The sequence below is a fragment of the Fukomys damarensis genome, unplaced genomic scaffold, assembly GCF_012274545.1.
Source record: "Fukomys damarensis isolate Sample0158 unplaced genomic scaffold, DMR_v1.0_HiC HiC_scaffold_3, whole genome shotgun sequence".
Taxonomy (NCBI): Eukaryota; Metazoa; Chordata; class Mammalia; order Rodentia; family Bathyergidae; genus Fukomys; species Fukomys damarensis.
Window position 1 is genome coordinate 33,019,656 of NW_022900915.1, and position 19,704 is coordinate 33,039,359.

The 19,704-nt window shown below is 40.8% G+C and overlaps 1 protein-coding gene across 3 annotated transcripts in view; it reads right to left on the reverse strand.

Moving 5' to 3' along the window:
* The window catches only part of Fam81b (family with sequence similarity 81 member B), a 44,626-nt gene that overhangs the window by 16,400 nt on the left and 8,522 nt on the right, over positions 1 to 19,704 (reverse strand). For all 3 annotated transcript variants that reach the window (XM_033767627.1, XM_033767624.1, XM_019209441.2), the window contains exons 4-5: positions 11,915 to 12,158; positions 6,788 to 6,906 (exon numbers count right to left, since the gene is read on the reverse strand). In XM_033767627.1, the coding sequence (XP_033623518.1) occupies positions 6,788 to 6,906; positions 11,915 to 12,158 (363 nt within the window). The remainder of the gene's footprint in view (positions 1 to 6,787; positions 6,907 to 11,914; positions 12,159 to 19,704) is intronic.

The window sequence follows — 19,704 nt, forward strand, 5'->3', positions numbered from 1 at the left end:
CAGCTGATCCGGGCAGTGGAAGCGTTAAGAATTTGGCCTCTGGGGTCATATACCCCAGGCTTTGAGATTTGTCTCTGCGACATCCTGGGTTTCTGGTCTGGGCCAAGTTCCTTAACATCTGTGATGTTATCCAAATTGCAAAGGGATAATGATACCAAGGACACTGCACAGTTTGTCTCCCACACCTTCCCGTGGGTGCCAGACACACAGGCAACTGCGTGGATGTCTGTCCAGGAGGCTGCGTGCTCAGCCTTCAGAGCTGTGGCGGCCACCTCGAGCACTATGAGTTCACAAAGGTGTTTCACGATGGGAGGAGGCGATGAACGCAGAGCGCTGAGGCAGTGCCCCGCACGGAGGGCGTCACAGACAAGCTGAGCAGCTGCTATTTATTTGCTCCTCCTCGTGGCCACGGATTTATTCTCATCCTCCCAACCTCACCCCCACCCAAGCCTAACCCCATACACGTTCCAGGCAAGGGCTGATGAGCAGTTCTCTGTCTTCTTCTGTGGAGTGATTTTGTTTCTGTTAAAATAGTATGTGTCCGTTGTAAAACTTTTTACAAAAACTACAAAGAATATAAAAAAGTAACAGAAGAGTGAGCATCATCCCAAATCCCACCTTTCAGAAAATAATATTGTTAACTGCCGGAGACCAGAGAGGAATGGAGCCTAATTGGCCTCCTCTGTGAGAACAAAGGAGAAAGGCTGCTCTTAGGGGTGACTGGGAAAACTTAGGACAGCTGAGGTTGAGTTGTTTACCAGAGTATGTTCTGATGGATGTTGGAAAGCAGATGAGTCTTGGGTTCCTTTCATTGCTTGCCCAGTGATTGGGTTAATAAAGACAAGGTGAGCCAGGCTCTGGGGGCTCCTCTGCCGGCTGAGCCGCCGCCCGCCTGTTAAACTGAATCTGTGTCTCTTTGTCACTCACCCCCACCCTCCCCCGTCAGGAAGAACAAAGCAGTGGGTCTAGGTCCTGCAACAAGGTCAAGGTCGTCTGGGTGAGTCAGCCACAGGTGGCTGGGACACACAGGGTGGGGCTCGGGACCTGGGCTGGGCTACAGGTAATATTTGGTTACAGTCCTGATCAAAATAATACACACTCACACATGTATTTATTTATGTACAACCCTCCCTTGGTATACGTAGGGGAATGGTTTCAGGACAACCTACAATTCCCCTCCCCCTAGAGATACCCAAATCCTCAGATGCTTCTGTCCCTTATATAAAATGGCGAAATAATATTTGTGCATAAGTCACGCACATCTCATATACTTTAAATCGTTGCTTGATTAATTGAAAACCTAATGGACCCTAAATGTCACGTGAACAGTTACATTATTTAGGGATACACGACAAGGAAGAATGTCTCCAAGGGTGCTTGGATCTATGGATACAGAAGGCTGACTGTATCCATCTCTTCACTGTGTGAGATCTGTTTCTAAAAAATGAAGTTATCAAAAGCTATCATAGATTGGAATTGTTATCTTTTTATGACTACCATCTCAACCTTAGCATCTGTTAACCATGTGCCCTCAAAAATGAGGAAATAAATTTAAGTTCTTGTTCTTTCAATTGTTTTTGTTACCATTTTGCAAACGTCAAACTGTAGGGCCATTCGCTGTGTTCTTTAACAAGAATTCCCACGTGTACTCAGTCTTCATCCTGTAGCTATCTTATGTTCTTTAGCAATCCTTTAAACTATGATTTTTTTTCCCCCTGAGATCCTTGACTTTGGTTTATTCCTTGATATTACATATTTTTCCATCCAGATTTTGAAAGAAGAGTTCCAGAGTGTTATTCTTTAAGTTCTGGAATCTTGTTTAAGATCCTTGTTTCAGTTTATATCTAGATGTCCCCTCAAAGCCTCCTGAGCTCATAGGTGGGACTTTTGAAAAGTGATGGAATCTTAGGGGCAGGAGAGCTAAATGTGATGTTGGCAGTGGGGCCTGGTTGGATGAGGTCACTGGGGGGTGTGGCTTGAAAGGGTATATAGTCCTCTCTGGCTCCTTATTTTCTCTGTGCTTCCTGGCTGCCATGACTCGAGCAACTTTTCTCCACCCAGCCCTTCGATCACGCTGCTGACTGCACAAAGGCTGAAATGTCCAAAACGTGAGCCAAAAGAAACCTCTCCTCTTTTAAGTTGTAAGTGTTGGGTGTTTTGTCCCAGTGACAAGAAAAGTAACTAAAACAATCATATTTTATTTTCATTAGGTCCATTTTTTTGTGGCATTGGTAGAGGCAGAGATGTCTCAGCTACCTAGATTTTTTTATTCTTTTAGATGCTTTGTCTGTCTGCATGCTTGGTGATTCTTTATCATTGATATTCAGTAATGTCAACCAGAATATGTTGGTTTAATTGTTATATCAGTTTTTCCAGGGTTTTATTTTTTGATCCAGAGACTGTCTCAATACAATTCTTCTCTTAAAGCCATGGATATATTTTTCTGAAGAATCCATTCTGTTCCTTCTTCAGGACTTTCTATTAGGTCTATGACTTATTTGCCACATACATCATGTTCCTACATCCAATGGTATATTAAAAAGAATTTTCTTTTCTATTGGTGTGATTTGCTTATGCATTTTGTTTTTATAACTTATTTTTAGTTATATTTATTTAAGAACTTCTAAAGTGTATGTATGTATATATGTATTTATTTTGAGATAGGATCTTGCTATGTAGTTCAGGCTGGCCTTGAACTCACTGTATAGACTTACTTGTCCTCAAACTCACTGTGATCCTCCTGCCTCAGCCTCCTGAGTGCTGGGATTATAGTCATGGGTTGGGATTACAGTTCTAAAGTAGATTTAATCCCTCTAACATTTTAAGTTTTTATTTTGTCTTATCCCTTGGAAATTCCAATTTATCTCCTTTTGTTATGTGGTAACCTTTTGGGGGTGAACTTTTTGAATCTTATTTCTGAAATTTATTTGTATCCTTTCAAAGTAAGACATGACTACAGTGTGAAAGTCACCAATAACTAAAAGGCTAATGGCGCCATAGTAATAATGTTCCCTTCTCCAGTTTTTCAGTCTTCAGTTACAGTTACCTGGGATCAGTCATATATTAAAAATATTAAATGGAAAAAGTGAGTACAGTATAGTAAGATATTAGGAAAGAGAACCTTCACATGCCTTTTATTGTACTATATTGTTATAATTTTTATTATGAGTTACTGTTACTCTCTTGCTGTGCCTATTGTATGAATTAGACTTTATGACAGGTATGTATATATAGGGAAAACAGTACAAATGATGTTAGTCCTCCCTGTGGTCCCAGACACCTACTCAAGGTCTTTGAATGTGTTCTCTGTGGTGGTGGTGGGGTCTCTGCACAGTGCTTCCTGGCCCTGCCTCTTCCGGCTTGTGTCAGATCCGCTCCCTGGAGAGGAGAGCCTGACATGTGGGAATTCTGTGTGTGAAACCCAAATGTTCTCAGCTTACCCCATGGCTCCGATGTTGGCTTTATTAAATCTGCTAAGGCATTTTTCACGTATCCATCTGTGTTCTATGTTCTAAGACTATTATATTGATACCTCTGGTCCTTGTGGACTTATGTTTTAAAGAGAGAATCTTTTTACTGTAGATTCAGTAGGGTTTTTTGGAAGGGGCCAAATTGTACATGACTATTTATGTAGCAATCTTCTACCACTTTCTTTTTCTCTTTCTTTCTTTGAAAGAAAGGAGACTTTAGGTTTGAACTTTTACTTTTTGGGTGGTTCCTCTCACGAACTACATTATCAGTCTTTGATTTAGGTTTTATCCGTCCATCCATTTCAGGTGTGCCTACCTGGAGACGGTAGTGGAGGTGATTTTTGTATATGGTTAGATTTGATCTCAGTGACATCCTGTAATGTTTCTAGCTCGTTGCAGATTGGTGAGCGTGTTTGGTAAAGGTTAGATACTCTGCTGTGTTGAATCTTTCAGTATCAAATGTATTTCCTTAAGTCTCAGGCTGGGGTACTGCTCCTGATTGTTCCCTTAAGAAACAGACTGAGGTAGCTCATAGCTTCTCCCTTGTGACACTCGCGCCTCTCCTTTCTCTGCTTGTTGTGCTCAAACCAGTCTCTCTCAGGTGTGCCCTGGCAACGAGGAAGGTCCTGAATAGAGGACACGATAAGGAGCCAGTAGGACGTGCAGCTGCTCCTCCCAGCTGCCTTGTGTTGTTCCTATGTCTCCAATGGCCCACCAAAGACCCTCAAAATACTGCTTTATTATGTTTATTTTGCCTCAGCCTTTTGGGATTACAATTCAATTTGGATGAAGTGATTGTATTTAAGGTCTGAGAGACTACCTTTCACAGTCAATGGTAAGTGTGCTCTGCCTGTGCTTAGCAGTTGTGGCAAATTCATTTCATGTCGAAGATGATGTTTTCGTCTTCCTCTTTTTTCTTTTCCTCGGGCATTGAGATGTCTCAAGAGACAGAAGTGGAGTAAAATACCTTCATTCTGCCCTCTAGCCAGAAGTATCCGCTCTTAACTTTCTCAAAGTTGCTAATTTCCATAATATCACTAGGTTTCTTCAAAGGACATGATTTTTGTCTTTCAATACATCATCAAGACAATTTATCATTTTTTTAAATCGCAGGTTTGCCTTGGTCTCAGAGAGTCAAATGTGGCCAGCTGTCTGCCTCCTGTGACTGCTGCTCCAAACTGTAAGTCATAGCCAGCCCTACAGGGCTCTCTCCCTTTCCCTGTTCTGCACTTGAGACTAATCAGTCAAGTAGAGGAGAGGGTGAAACGTGGGCTGGGCAGCTCTGAGAGCTGCAGTTCATTGGAAGTGTTTGCTTTTGAACTACCACTATACTAGTTTGTACTAAGGTGTAAAATTCAAAGAACATTGTTAAATATCGAGCCTGATTTATGAAGACCAAAGTGTTTGCTAGGAGTTATGCTGAAACAATCAACCTAATTTCACTTACGCCAAAATTCTAATTGGAATTAAAGTTACTAGATGTGAAAAGCCAGTAATCAATATTCCTTAGCTTGTCCATTAGTCATTTGTTTGGCAAAGACACAGAAAAGAAACAGGAGAGGAAGGGTGAATTTACCTCTCATGGCTTTTAGCCAGATTCAGTCTCAGATTACAAACTAGAGTTAGAAATTTTCCATAAAAGAGGAGACACTTCAAGGAAAAACAAGAACTTGGCCCAGAGTCAGCACTGAAGACTAAATACAAAGGTGCATGTAAGATCCTGGAGCAAGCCGCATGGAGTGGCACATGCTGGTAGTGACTGAGAGTCGTGGGATGACACTGAGGCGGGAGGGCTGCTAGAACCCAGGGAGTCCCAGGCCAACATGAGCAAAATAGTGAGACTCTATTTCCAAAAAAAAAAAAAAAAATTAAAAATCAAAAAGATACGGTGTGGGGGATGTAGTTCAGTGGGAAAGCATGTGTTTAGTGTGTCTAATGCTCTGGGATCCATCCCCAGCACCACATGCTTACATGCATGTGCACACGCACACAAAACAACCACAGCAGGGCAAAAGGGGTTGTGCATCTTGATGAAAGTCCATGAACTTCTTGCTTATTTAAAAACCAATTGTTCTTTTGGCTTGTATTCAAAACAGGATTTACAAGAGGAAAATAACAGGTTTGTAAGTGGTTTATACAGAATGGTGGGAGTGTCATCAGCACACCACCAACTTGAGCCAAATCATATTTCATTCAGAATATCTTCTTGCAAAAATATATCCAAGTACAGTTGTGGGTTTGCATGTACTCACTTTATTACCTGACTTTATAACTCACAGATATGATATAAAATTCTTTTGCGATCAAATATTATATAAGTTTTATAATGATACGTATTTTATTACTTATGCACAATATAAACAACTTTTATGTATAGTCTCTGGATTATCAGACAGTTCTTTGAGAGTTTTGGAATCACACATTTTTTTTTTTTTTTGTACCGGGGATCAAACTTGGATTCTTGCACTTGCAAGGCAGGCAGCAGAACCACTGAGCTAAATCCCCAGTTTGGAATCATGAATATTATTTTCTAAACAGTAGCTTTATTTTTTAGAGAAATGAAGCCAGACTTCAGAATGGCAAAGTATTTCCCAGAGCCAATAATCATTTCTGTTGTGGGCCAACCGAAGACCTAGTCGCCCCTCCGACCCCTGCACCTTCCCCTTGGAGCTCCTCATCCATTCTGGTCCATACCCTACAGACTTCTCATAAACAGTGCGGTGCAAGCCAAACACAGCATTGCCCTCTGATCCTCTTCCCCTTTTCTTGTGAAAATTGCTCTTCATTTCAGCTTTTCTTCAGTCCAAGCCAGAAGCTTCAGTAGTCGTCTTTGACTCCCTGCCTTAACTCCCCTTCCGTATTCGTTCACGTCCTGTGTTGCCTGTCTGTCTGTTGCTCTGGACTTCACCGCTGGTGCCTTAGGGTACTTCTTTGCTGCTGCTCAGCTGGGCTGCTATAAGAGGCTGCCTCAAAGTCCCTATCTTCTCTCATCTAACCCTTGTATATTTTACTCATCATAATTTAACACGTACGGGAATTTTACATGTGCGTATTAGGGTGTGTCTGTGTATGGATATTGGCATTTGGGCAGTTGTGCTCTGTAAAGACAAGAATCTGGTCACTGCCAGTGGAACCAAACTGGACATTCTGAGTAACCTGTGGATGCCATGGGTAGCATGAGGTTTTCAAAGTTCTTTGGGACATTTTCTCAACTCCTGTCTCACCAGTTTAGCCTAGTGTAAAGTTGATACCTTAGTTTTGACAATATATTTATTTGGAAATGAGAATTCATTGGCCAAGATCTGGCTGCTTCTTACCTGGCGACTCTTCCCCGCAGGTCTCCAACTCCTTGCAGGTGTTTGATGTTTAGATCCTGCACTGCAAAATTAGTCCCCGTGGCTGTCTGGTCTCGAGCTTTTATTTGGTCTTCCAAGATCTGTAATTCAGAGTTAAAGAGCCCAGTTATTATTGTCATGTGTGATAATAAAACATTTAAAACAGGTGAATGCATTTTGTAGTTAGACAAGGCAAACAAATGAAACAGACCTTTCTGCAAGAGAACTGATCTGTTTTATCCAGGAGGCTGCAATGGCTTGATTTCAGTTGAGTGTGGCCAGGTAGCAATGATATTTTAATAGTTTGTCAACAAAAGCTAGGAATCTAGACTTCATGTGATTCTCTCAATGTAAAAAATATTCAAAATCTTTAAACAGTCTATAGGCCAAGTAGAATATATTTATTGTGCTGACATGGCCATGAGTTGCCATTTGGTCATCACGGATATAAAAACTTTTCAGATGCACATGCACAAATCTATTCCAAAATTGATGGCAAATTTAGAAAAAGCATTTTCAATATGGCATCAGCCAGGGTCCCTTAGGGATGGAATCAGAAACACAGTGAAGACAGGTAATACAGTGAACACAGTTGATCTGAGTCAAACTGTTTCGCAAACACAGAGTAAAAGTGTTTTCCTAAAGATTTCTTAGAGAACATGAGATTCCATGGCACACGTACGCTCAGATTTTGCCCTTAGCAGATGTTTTAAAAGTAAAGCTGACTTTCTTATACTGCAAAATAAATGGTCCTGAACAGTGGTTTTTAGTTTTTTTTACCCTTATTTATAAATAGTAACTTGAAAATTAAAAACTCCTACCTATCCACATAAAAGGTTTGTCTTGATTCTCAGAAAAATTTCAGTATGAAGTGCTGACATACAAAAATGTTTATTCGTTGAGAAAAAAGTGAGTGTAGAACTCTGGAAAACACAAATTTGTGATGTGTGGAAATATTCAAGTTTAGTTGTTATACTTGAAAAATTATGTTTAAATGTGGGCTTGCAAATTTACTAGGTAAAAAAGAATTTTTGAATTATTTCTTGTAATTTGTAATTCAAATGAATATATAGATCTTTCCCATTTTAAAACTGGAAGAATAAGACAACCTAAGAGCAAATAAAGCATTAATTGAAAACATAAAATAAGGGGATGAGGGGGTGAAGGGAGGGCAGGGACAAGGGGAAAAAAATGAGAAGCAAGACCTGTCATGGAAAGGTACAAGATCCCAATGATGAATGTAACTGTACTGTATACCTGAAATGTACCAATAAACTCAATTAAAAAAACAAAGAAAACATAAAATATCAGAAACACTAGTGAGAAGGGCCAGGGATTTAGCTCAGTGGTGCTGTCGCCTGCTTTGTAAGGCCAAGGTCCTGAGTCTGATCCCAGGTACCAAAAAACAAAACAAAAAACACTAGTGAGAGCTTAGTTTTATCTTTTTGTGTAAGTGGGTTTCCTTTTCTTTTTCAGTAAATAACAGTGATGCAGTGGAACTTGATTTACTACATACTGAAACGCTTTTTAGGAGAAGGATGGCTAAATCAGTGTAGTAGTGGCACTGCCAACTGGTTCGATGTAATGTAATAATGACCAGTAGCATAATGTAAGATTGTGAGGAGAACCTCAGTGAAGGCTTGTAAGAAAGGACTCACATATTGATCAGGAGGAATTTTGCAAGAGGTGTTAGGATCTCGGGTTACTTAGAAGACCTTACCTTATATCATGTCTCAGTGTAGAGTTTTTAAAAAATAGACTAAAAGTATAGATTAAAATGAAACCAGAGGGTTTGAGAGTGTAGCTCAGTGATAGTGCATGTGCTTCGCAAGCGGAAGGCTTTGGGTTCAATCACTGAAAACATAAACACATGCGTACACACAAATTAAGCCATAAATAATAGAAATTATGGCATATGTAAAGAATTTTTGAATCTTTGACGTCATAACTTATGCAGCAAACTATTTGAATATGCAAAACTTGTGAAAAACACTGTAAATACAATTAACATAAAAAGTACACTGGCAAAACAACAAATGTTCTTGGCAAGAGTTTGGTGTCTTGCGATGGACGTGTATTTGTCTGTGAGAGCTGACTGCATTAAGGTTTCCATCTTTGAGTTCAGTGTCATTGTATTGGTTACTTGAAATCATAGTGGAAGTCTAGTTATGCCATGAAATAGGCAAGCACTATAAACTAGGATCCCCCCCAAAATTGTTTGCTGGTTGTTAAATATTTATCAACGCACCATTGGTTATTATCTTTAATATATAAAAGAGCTCATCAGATGAAGAATAATTAAAAAGTACTAAAACACCAGAAGATAAATTGATAAAAGACATGGGCAGATTATTGGCAGAGGAAATATAAATTTTCATAGCCACTTTTTAAAAAATGAGTTCAATACCTTCAAGGGAAAAAAAGATCTCATTTCTATCAAATTTAAAAAATTAGAACAGTAAATCTCAATGCTGGCATAGGCTCAGCGGGAAAAAACTACTCTCATATAATGTTAATGGAAGTATAAATTAAGTATATAAACTTCCAGAACATCACTTTGGCCCCACGTATCAAGAACTTTCATAGTACCAACATCCTAGTAATTTCACTTCTAAGAATATATGTTATGGAAATAACCCAAATACAGACACTTATTTATGCACAAAGATGTTTCAACATTAAAAGAATAATTAAGCAAATTATGGTGCGTGTCGCACACCAAGAATTTTTAATGGCATATGAAAAAGTTTTTGTTGTAATTTTACATGAGAGATTGTGCTTGCAAAAATAGTCACTTCCTCCTAAATGGAGTACTAGCAAGTACTAGAGAAAGAACTATTGCAGAATGTGGAGATACTAGCACTTGGTGATGAAATTGGGAGTATATTTTTCTCAGATTTTAAAATTTTTTCCTCAACTTCCACACTAATTGCAATGAACAGGAATTGTTTTTATATATTAGGGGGAAAAACTATGGTAAAAGTAATGTTATACATAACATTTTCATGTTTGAGTTAAAAATAATTTAAAAACTTATAAGGAACTCCCTGCTTTAAAAAGTCATTTGCTTTTAAAAGGAACAAGAAATGTCATGGCTGTAATTTGGTAAATTTAAAAATAACTAATTTTCATTCCTTTTAAGGACCTGAGTCAAGTTTTTGTTCACATTTGGATTTATCTTGCTGGCCAATTTGCAAATGGGCTGACTGGGTTGAAAGTTTGAGTTATTTTAAAATATTTGAATAGTATCTATTCCATTAAAGTACTTACTACTTTAAATTTTAGTTATTTACTAAAGGTGGCCATATAGCTTATTCTTCATGAAATTTTGACATTCTCTAAAGCATTTAAAATATTTTAAAAATTCAATTTTCATGCAATCAGACCACATATTTCTCATTTTATTATTTGTGCCAAAGCCTTACCAGGATTGCAAATATCTTGGGTTGTTATAGTTTCTGGAAATAGTTTTGGTATTGTCTTTTTTTCAAAGATAATTAAAATAATTATTGTAATATAAGAAACTCAGGAGGATTCTACAGATCTGGAAACTATTTTCCATCTTAACACTGAAAGAGTTTTAGGAGTAATAGCTAGGAGGTATTGGATGCCTAAGTCAAAGGGCACATCTGGCGAGATCTTGTGTGACAAGAACCCAAATCAAAACACAGAACATTCTTAGAAAACTTTTGATAAGAATGTTATACTCTTTCCACCTACCAAGAAGATTTAACTCATAAATCAGAATCTTATCTTGGTGCTAGAGCTCTATTGACTTGATTTACGAGTCTTCTCAAAAGGCAAGGAGCTGTTTGCCTCTTGACACTTTCGTGATAACATTATTGTGTTATGCCTGGAAAATACCCTGGTCACCTTGAATATACACTAAACACCAATAAGGTACTTTTTAAAAAGTTCATTAAGAGGTTTTTACTTTCTATATTCTCTCAATTGCATTTTGGGTCTGCTAGATCCTACATATAAAGAATTAATTCATGAATATCCTTGGCCTTAAATTCATATTAATGAGCAAGTCACTGCTGGGTTAATGCCCTTGTTGATGTTTCTGGTTTGTTTTTATTTTTAATCAATTTAGCATACTAGAGAAAGTTGACTATTGAAGAAGGCATCCTTGCCAATTTTCATCATCGTTGGAAGTTTTTAGCCAGTTTCCTAACGTGTGTTGTCTGAAGCACTTGCTGAAAATTAACCGAGACTCACCATGCACATAGGCTCTAAAAAGAGAACTATAGTTAGAATGTGTTTATCTAGGCACAGGCTAAGAATTTTTTTAATCGAAGAAATTTTTATTTAAAGACATTTATTCAAGACCTAAAAATCATTTACTAATCTACTTCAAGAAATATTAAGAATACTGACTACATATCATACACAGTGGTTGTCTGGTATAAGGTTTAGCAGTGAACCAAAGTCCCTGCCCTTCTGAGAGTTTATTTTAGGGGTGGAGGGACAGTAGACAAATACAGATCATCATAGATTGTGTGAGAAGTGCTGTGGAGAAAAAAAAAATAGAATAGAAGGGGGATTGAAACTGTTGGGGTGAGGAAAGGTGCTATTTTCTAGAGTGTGGAGGACATCCTCTCTTAGATGGAATTTGAGCAGAAACCTGAGGAAATGAGGGATATTTCATAGGAATAACTAAAGGAAGTTGATCCCGTCAGAGTGAAGAGCAAGGAACGCTGGGAAGTCAGCAGTGTGGAGATGGTGTCCAAGATTGCTGGGGTGAGGCTGTGAAGAGCTTCTGAGCACTGGCAGAGCACTAGGAAAACCTCTGCTTGAAATTCTTACATTGATAGAATCTTAGTGATTTAGAATAGCATAGGCACCTTAGCACAATGTCTGACATAATATTAAACAGTTATCTTTGCTGTCACAAGGTAGATATACAATTCATATTTTGAATAGAAGTTTCTTCCACTGCTTCTAATAAATGAGCTGTCAAGAAACCAAATTGTTTCCCTCTGGAGCAGCTAAATTAAAATCATTTAAGTTTTAAACAATCGCAACACATTCCTATAGTTGAAAAACGACTTTGGTCGTTGATAATCTTTGTCAAACCGATGCCAACACATTGGAAACCGGAGCTACCTCAATGTTTTGGCTGAGTTTTTTGACGATGCTGGTGATGGTCTGGATGTGGCTTTCTAGCAACTTCCTGGCAAGTGACTCTTCTTTTCGAAAGCCATGGGACCCCTGGAGACAAGCAGAGATGTCCTCCTTGATGCGGAAGGCTTGTTCGAGGAGGAAGGCTGTGGTGCGCTCCTGGAGGTTCAGTCTGTCTTCTAGCTGACTTGTCTGGGTTTTGGCAATGACAGGAAGAAAAGGACGACCCCTGCTCAACAAAAGGGAAACAAGAAGCATTAGGAGAAAGAGCTGGGGGAGTCAGGAACCTGATTCACACTCCTACTGCTACTCCTTAACTGTGAAAAGAGACCCATAAGCACTTACCTGGTCCAAATCTTGCTTTCTGTCTCATCTAAGAAGCAGATATGGCTCATGCCTTGATCTTGCACCATGCATATTTTTTTGTTTCTTAAGCAGGAATTACTCTGTATACAATGATAAATTTTTAAGCCAAATTGGTGGTGGTTGGGTGGGGGATCCATAAAGGAAGTTTATAGAGGGCTTCTTTTTGACTTATGCTTTTAAAAACACTTGTCCAAAAATTTCTACTTTAATGTAGAAAAATTTAAGTTATTATATCTTTTGAAATACAAAACTGAGGCCAGATGTGGTAGGGTAGCCTTTAATCCCAGCACTCTAGAAGGCTTAGGTAGGAGGTTCAAAAATTCAAGCCCAGTCTGTGTGACTATGACTATCAATCCTGATATGGTATGTCAACTTCACTAAAGGAGTTTACAGATTAGTAAGCATGTGCCTGGGTGTTTCGGGTGCATCATGGAAATGTGCCTTCCCTACTGTGTATGGTCCCTAACCGGCTCCTCTCTGGCACTCTCCCCTGCTCTGCTTCCTGGCTGCAGTGAACTGAGCAGTTTTGCTTTTCCATGCACTTTGGCCGTGTGGTTTCTGCTTTGGAGCCAGTCCATTATGGACTGAATCCTCTGAAACCATGAGCAAATTAAATCTCTCCTCCTCCAAGTTGTGGGTGTTCGGTGCTGTGTCCCAGAAACAATCCTGGTTGACACAATATGTTAGAGACATTGTTTCAAGTAAAAAATAATAAAGGGCTATAATTGTAGATCAGTGCAAAGGCCCTGGGTTCAATCTCCAACAGTATATATATGTGTGTGTGTGTGTGTGTGTGTGTGTGAGAGAGAGAGAGAAAGAGAGAGTGTGAGGGAGAGAAAGAGAATTGGAAAATACTGCATAAAGTATACCCTTGGCAATTTACATTGTACTGTGTATTATCATAATAATGTCTAACAGTTATACTAATGCCTTAGATCAGTAAAATAGTTCATGTAGTAGTTAAATAACTGGCCCTGGGTCATTGCTAAAGCACTTTGTTAAATTTCTCTAAGCGCAGGTCACTTTTAAACTCCTGTATGTACTGATTTCTGACCTCTTACCGGGTCAGTATTCCATTAGATCCACATAACAGAGTTTGAAGTTTACATTTCTCTGTAATGCAGTTGTGTATGGGGAACTTCTCCTCTCATGGCCCACCGAGGGGGTTTGGGGTGTTCTCTCCAGTGTTCTCTGTGTAGTACAGTGAGCTTCAGCATGAGCTTTCGTTTAAAGGGATGCTTCAGTGTCACCGAACCATGTGTTTGGCAGAGCCAAGATAGATCCAGCTATCCTGAAACCTAGCCTAAGGTGATTTTCATGTTGAGACCTCTGAGTCATGCCAAAATATCTTATGAATAAGAAGAAGAAAGAGGAAGATTTAAAAGGAGAGATGATTGGCATTTGTTAAGGCCTGGGAATAAGATGATGAATAAGACAAAACTCTGTCCACTAGGAAATGTATATTTAGGTGATAGATAGATGTATACATGTATAGTTAGATGTGTAGATACAGAGCTATACAGCATGTGTGGTACCAGGGATCGAACTCGGGACCTTGTGCTTGCGAGGCAGGCAGCGGCACCACTGAACTAAATCCCTGGCCTCAGCACATATCTTTCAAAAACAATTGAAGAAAAGGGCTAAAGGAAGTGGGAAGGGTAGGGCAAAGGAAAGAAGGGGAAAAAATGAGAAAATGAAAAAGTGGAAATAAAGTATTTGTAAATAGGGAAGGGAGGAGGGGGTGAAGGGAGGGCAGGGGTAAGGGGAAAAAATGAGAACCAAGACCTGTCATGTCAAGGTACAAGATCCCAATGATGAATGTAACTGTACTGTGTACCTAAGATGTACCAATAGACTCAATAAGGACCAAGCAATGAAATAAAAATAACAATTGTATGTGCTGGATCATAAAAATCCCAGGCCAAATAGTCATACTTATTATTCCCATTACAGGAGTCACTTGACCTATGCTGTAGGGTAATATTTCCTTGGATGTAAGAATAGCCTGAGGACAGATTTTGGGCCCAGATTGTGAATATTAGCATTTTCTGAAGACTGCAAAATATGTTACTATTGTATTTAGCTGCGTACAACAGAAAACCTGAGAATGCCTTAAACACATAGGGCCCATGTGGCTCATGTAACAAGTGTGGAGGTAGATGATGCAGGCCTGCGCCGTGGACCAAGGTGGTCACCAAGCAGGATCTTTGAGGATTCCTGGCCCACCTGGGAGAGTGACCTTGACCCTCAGAGTCTCCAGGTTGTGGTTCCACCTTTGCAGTATCGTGTTCACATTCCAGGCAGAAAAGGTGGAGGGTGAAGAATAAATGGTGTCTACCAGCTGAATTTGTCTCACCCTCCTTTCTGAAGTCAAGAAAAGACTCCCTACAGTACTTCCGTATTTCACTGTTTGAAACTGTGCCATAGGGCCACCTCTTGTAACTTGTGTTTTAACTAGGCACATTGTAGCCTTAAGCAACACTGGGACTTCTGTTAGCAAAGGAGAAGGGAGTGGTGCATACATACATACTGAGTTGTCTACCATTGGCATTTGCTACATGTAATTTTTCTCCTTCTTACTTTCAGTTTTATATGAGGCATCATCATGAAAGAGTTTAAAAAGAAATTGCTTTTCCCCCTCCTGGTCATTTGTTCTCTACTGACTAAGCCGTAACCAAGTTTCCTTACACACTGCCTACAGCCGAGGAAATGTGAGTCACACATCCCATTGTTGTTACCCTAGTGATGGATGGTGGCTCATGAGGATCATGTGCATGAAACGCATGTTTTTAACTCCTGGGTCAGAATCCACACTAAGTATGGTGGGAGCATAAAGGAGGAGGAGGAGGAGGAGGAGTTCATGCTATGTGGAGAAAGAAAATACAGAAACATTACTTTTTCATTTAGTAGCTTCATAACTTTGTCTTCTAAAAGACTGCACCCAAAGAAATATAATGCAAGCTTGACATATAATTTTTAACATTTCAGTAGCCAACTTAGAAAATGTTCCAAAGACAGATGAAATTAATTTTAATATATTAACCCTACATATGTAAATGACATTGCAGCATATAATTAAGATGAACTCTTTTAATGAGATATTTTCACATTTTTATATTAAATCTTTGTAATCTGAATACTTTGCACTCATAACACCTCATTTTGGACTAGACACATCTTAAGTGCTCAATGGCTGCATATGGCCAGGGGCTATTGTGTCAGGTAGCGTAGTTCCAGAAGCTGAGAACCAGAGAGGAAGAAGATGTCACTGAGTGGCCAAAAGCATTACCACCCTATCCATTAGCTACCCATACAATTAGCAAATAGCTTCTTCCTTTAGGCTCTTAATGTAAGCTAGACATTCTGACTAGTACTTCAAATGGTTCAAATATTAAAATCTTCTTAATAACACTGTGAGGAAAGTACTATTATTATCCCATTTCAAGATGGTGAAACTGAGGCTTAGAGGAATTGAATAATTTGGTCCAAGGTCACTGCACTAGCAAGAGTTGAGCCGGTACTCAAGCCAACGCAGTGTAACACTGAGGTCTATGTCTCGTGTATGTAGAGACAGGGCTGACCCTGGCCCCCAGATCACCCCTAGAATGCGCTTACTCTGGATTCTACCCACGAATTTAAATGGCCAAACTGTTGCAACAGCTGCGTGAGCCTTCCGGTGTCTGCAGTCTCAGCTGTCATGTTTGCTGCCGCCTCGTGAGACACCCTAAGTCACAATTACCCAGTGAGCCCCTTCCACGTTCCCAGCCCACAGAAACTAGCAGATGGATATTGGCTGTTTTATGCCAGGGAGCTTGGGGATCTTTTGCCGCACAGTAGAGAAGTAAAGCAGCAATCTACGCGAGAGATGAGAGAGGTGAGCCTAGGGTGGTGAGGAGAAGGTGAAGCGAAAGCGGTGAGGCACCTTACAGAGATGTTGAACTGAGAAGCTGTAGGGCTTTTAGAATAGAGTGGAGGTGGACTGCGAGAAGATTGAGATGCTAAAATTTCTGATTTGGGCTTAATGGATGATGCCTTTGTTCAAGACTAAGATTTAAAACAAAACAGATTTAGGGGGAGGAAATTAACTTGAGATATTTATAAGGCACCCACAGAGAGCCCCTCATTGAGCATTCTGACAGTATCTGCAGAATTTGAATTTTATCAGAAAGTGACTGGCAGCTGAAGCCTTGGGTGAGGACAGTGCGACTGGCTGAGTTGGAGAGACTGTGCCTGTGTGACAGGGAACAGACGTTTTTCAGAATCACTTAGGTTTCACAAAGGAGAGTCGCACCATTGCTGTCCATGTTGGCCTCTAGTCCATCCCACTGTCCGTCTCTCCTCCTGCCTAGACTCTGCCTCTGTCTGGCGGGGGCCTAGGCTGAGAAACGATGGGGCAGAGGGACTCACACAGCAGACCTTGGTCCTATGGAAACTGGTGCTGTCTCCCTTGCCAGGGGTCCGTGTGCCTTTACAGAGTCCTCAGGTGAGGCCAACTTCGGACCGTGACCCATCACCACTCAGTGCTACCTGGGGCTTCAGAGAACTCACTCAGCTTCGGTTTCCTGGGAAATTTGAGGCCTTCAGCGTGCAAGAGAGCTAGGAGGCGGATGACCCTGTGAGCTGAAATGTCTGTTCCAGAGGAACATGGAGGCTCATGTGAGACCAAGCAAAGGAGACAAGGAACAGAGTTACGCAATTCTTCAGGGTCAAAATTCCTGGTCTGACTAGTTTTGATCCAGATGCTGGATTAGCATGCTTATAGCCTTCACATCTTCTTTCCCCCGTTAGAGTGTGGAGGGTCCAGAAAGAAAAAAGGGAGGAGAAAGCGGGTGTTGAGGGTTGTTTCAAATTGGTGAATGAGTGGGGTTCTACAGTGGGTAGTGGGGTAGCCAACTCCCCTTTCAGGCCTGTCTGGGAAACCACCCCATCGATTATGTCCCCTGATCCTTTGTCTTGTCGCTGTAAGATCGACTGCCCTCTGTTAAAATGTTATTCAAACCAAGCTCCTAAGCTAAGCGGAGAGAAACTCTTCTTCCACGTGACACATACTGTATGTATAGCAAACTTGCTTGTGTTCTTCTTTTGTTAGTTTGGCTCTTGTTAACAGGAATCTGTCCAGCCACGAACTTAGAGAGGTATAAAAATAAATTATATTTTCCTTCTCTTTAACTACATGAAGGGAGGCAGGAGAAATGAGTCCTAGAAGTATCCCGAAATCATTTCACTTACTTGTTTGTTACAGGACTCTGTGTACAGACGTATGTGTATCTGGTTTCCAACGACATCCCCATACATCAGAAGAGTGTGTGACACATAGTAGATGGGCAACAAATATTTGTTGACTGATTGATGCTACTAACTTGATGGTTCTTTTAAGGCTCAGTTGTTGGAGAAAAAAAATTGGCTCCATTCAGTCAAAAGCTATTGGCACCTTGGGTTTACATTCTTGAGGCACATGAAATCGCCTGGGCAAGATTCCTCTTTTCTATCACGTGTTCATCCAAGAACAAAGAAAGCTGTTTGTTTTTTCAGTACCAGGGATCGAACTCAGGTCCTTGCGCTTGCAAGGCAGGTCACCGAACCGCTGAGCTAAATCTCCGGCCCCCAAAGAAAGCTTTTTTAAGGGGGTCTCATTAGTCACACTCCATCTGCTGCTCACTTGGCTCAAAATTACTACATGGTATCATTCATGTATTCACACACACGTATCTCTATATATGCACTCCATTCCTCTAAGCCCGGCCAGGGTGACAGTGCTAGCCTGGGTTGCAGGTGTGAGTCAGAGGTAGGAGAACGTAAGGCCCTGCTCATGGTGACACATAACCTAGCTGTGGACTGCAGACTGACTCCTTTGCTTTTGTTGAGCTGAAACTGCTTTCTCACCGTCACAACCTATAGCCTGGATTTGCCAGTGAACATTGATTTCTCGGCTTCAGTGCTAGACAGACATTTATAAATTATACCCCATCACCCCAACCCCAATACTGTTTTTCTCTTAGGTGTTCTTACCATGGCAGACACTGTGAGTTACCTTCCTAATAGTCAGCTCCCATTTCTGCCTGATTTTAGTCATCCTCCTACCCCTTATGTACTTGGGGGAGGACTGATCATGTGGTCCCATTCTTCTGGCTTGAAATGCCACTGTTTTGGATAGGAGCTGGTGAAATAATTCTGGCCTAAGAGATTCAAGGAAAAACTTGCTGTGGGACTCCTAGGTAAGGCTTCTTTATCTTCAAGAAAGAGATTTATACCTCGGTATGGTAGCACATGCCTGTAATGCTAGTGCTCTGGGAGGCTGAGGCAGGAGGATTGAAAGTTAAGCCCAGCTTGGGCAACTTAGTGAGACTTTGTAAAAAATAAATAAATAAAGTGGCCCGGGATATAGCACAGTGCAAAAGCCTTGAGTTCAATGCCCAGCAGTGCAAAACCAAACAAACCAGTAAAGTGGTATATAAGAAGAAAGTTGCTTTTTCTCTGCTAGATATTGTCACATCTGTGCATGATGCCTGGAACTGTTAGAGTCGTCTTGTGATCATGAGGGAAAAGGGGATGGCAGGAAAGAAGAATAGAAAAATGGTTGCTTGATGATGTTAAACCAGTAAATGAACCCAACCCTGCAGTGTTTTGTTATATAAATTCTCCTCCTCCAGGCTGCCCCGCCTCACAGCCAGCTGACTAGCGACTGACACCTCTACAAACTGAGTCAAAACAAACCTCGTTTCCTTCAACTTGTGGACTTTGGGTATTGTGTCCTAGTGATGAGGAAGTACCTGAGACACCCACTGAATGATGTTGTTTAGGGAGGGAGAGCAAGAGTGTGTCAAAGCAGTCTGGCGATTCCCGTGTATTCTGAAGACAGCACCACTGTCTTGTTTAAGATTGGTCACGTGAATCAGTGAATAAACTAAGGGAGGGAGTATAATGAAGCTCTGAGGTGGGAGATACAAAATCTGAGCTCTGCAGTTCTGCAGACTTTCAGAAGCAGCGTGGCAAGTGGGAGAGCGGCCGGACTGAGTGTTTGGCAAGCGCCTGTTCCAGTGACTTCATCTTTAAACAGACTTCCTCTGCTGGGCGGGCGGACCCTGGGGGAAGAGCAACAAGACACTGGGTCCGCAGCAGGGCCAGTGGGACAGGGCCGTCACCTGTGCCTCCAGGTCCTTGCTGTGTGGTGTCTGGAACAAAACCTCTAATGAGGGCAGCATCAACTGCCATTGCTGGTGACCGTGGAGGCATGAGTGACTTACGCAAACGCAGGGCGCTTTAAAGTCTATTTTTTTTTTTTTTTTTTTTTTGGTACTGGGGATCGAACTCGGGTCCTTGAGCTTGCGAGGCAGGCCACCGAACCGCTGAGCTAAATTCCCGGCCCCTAAAGTCTATTTTTAAAAAAGTTATATTTAAGTGGAAAGTTT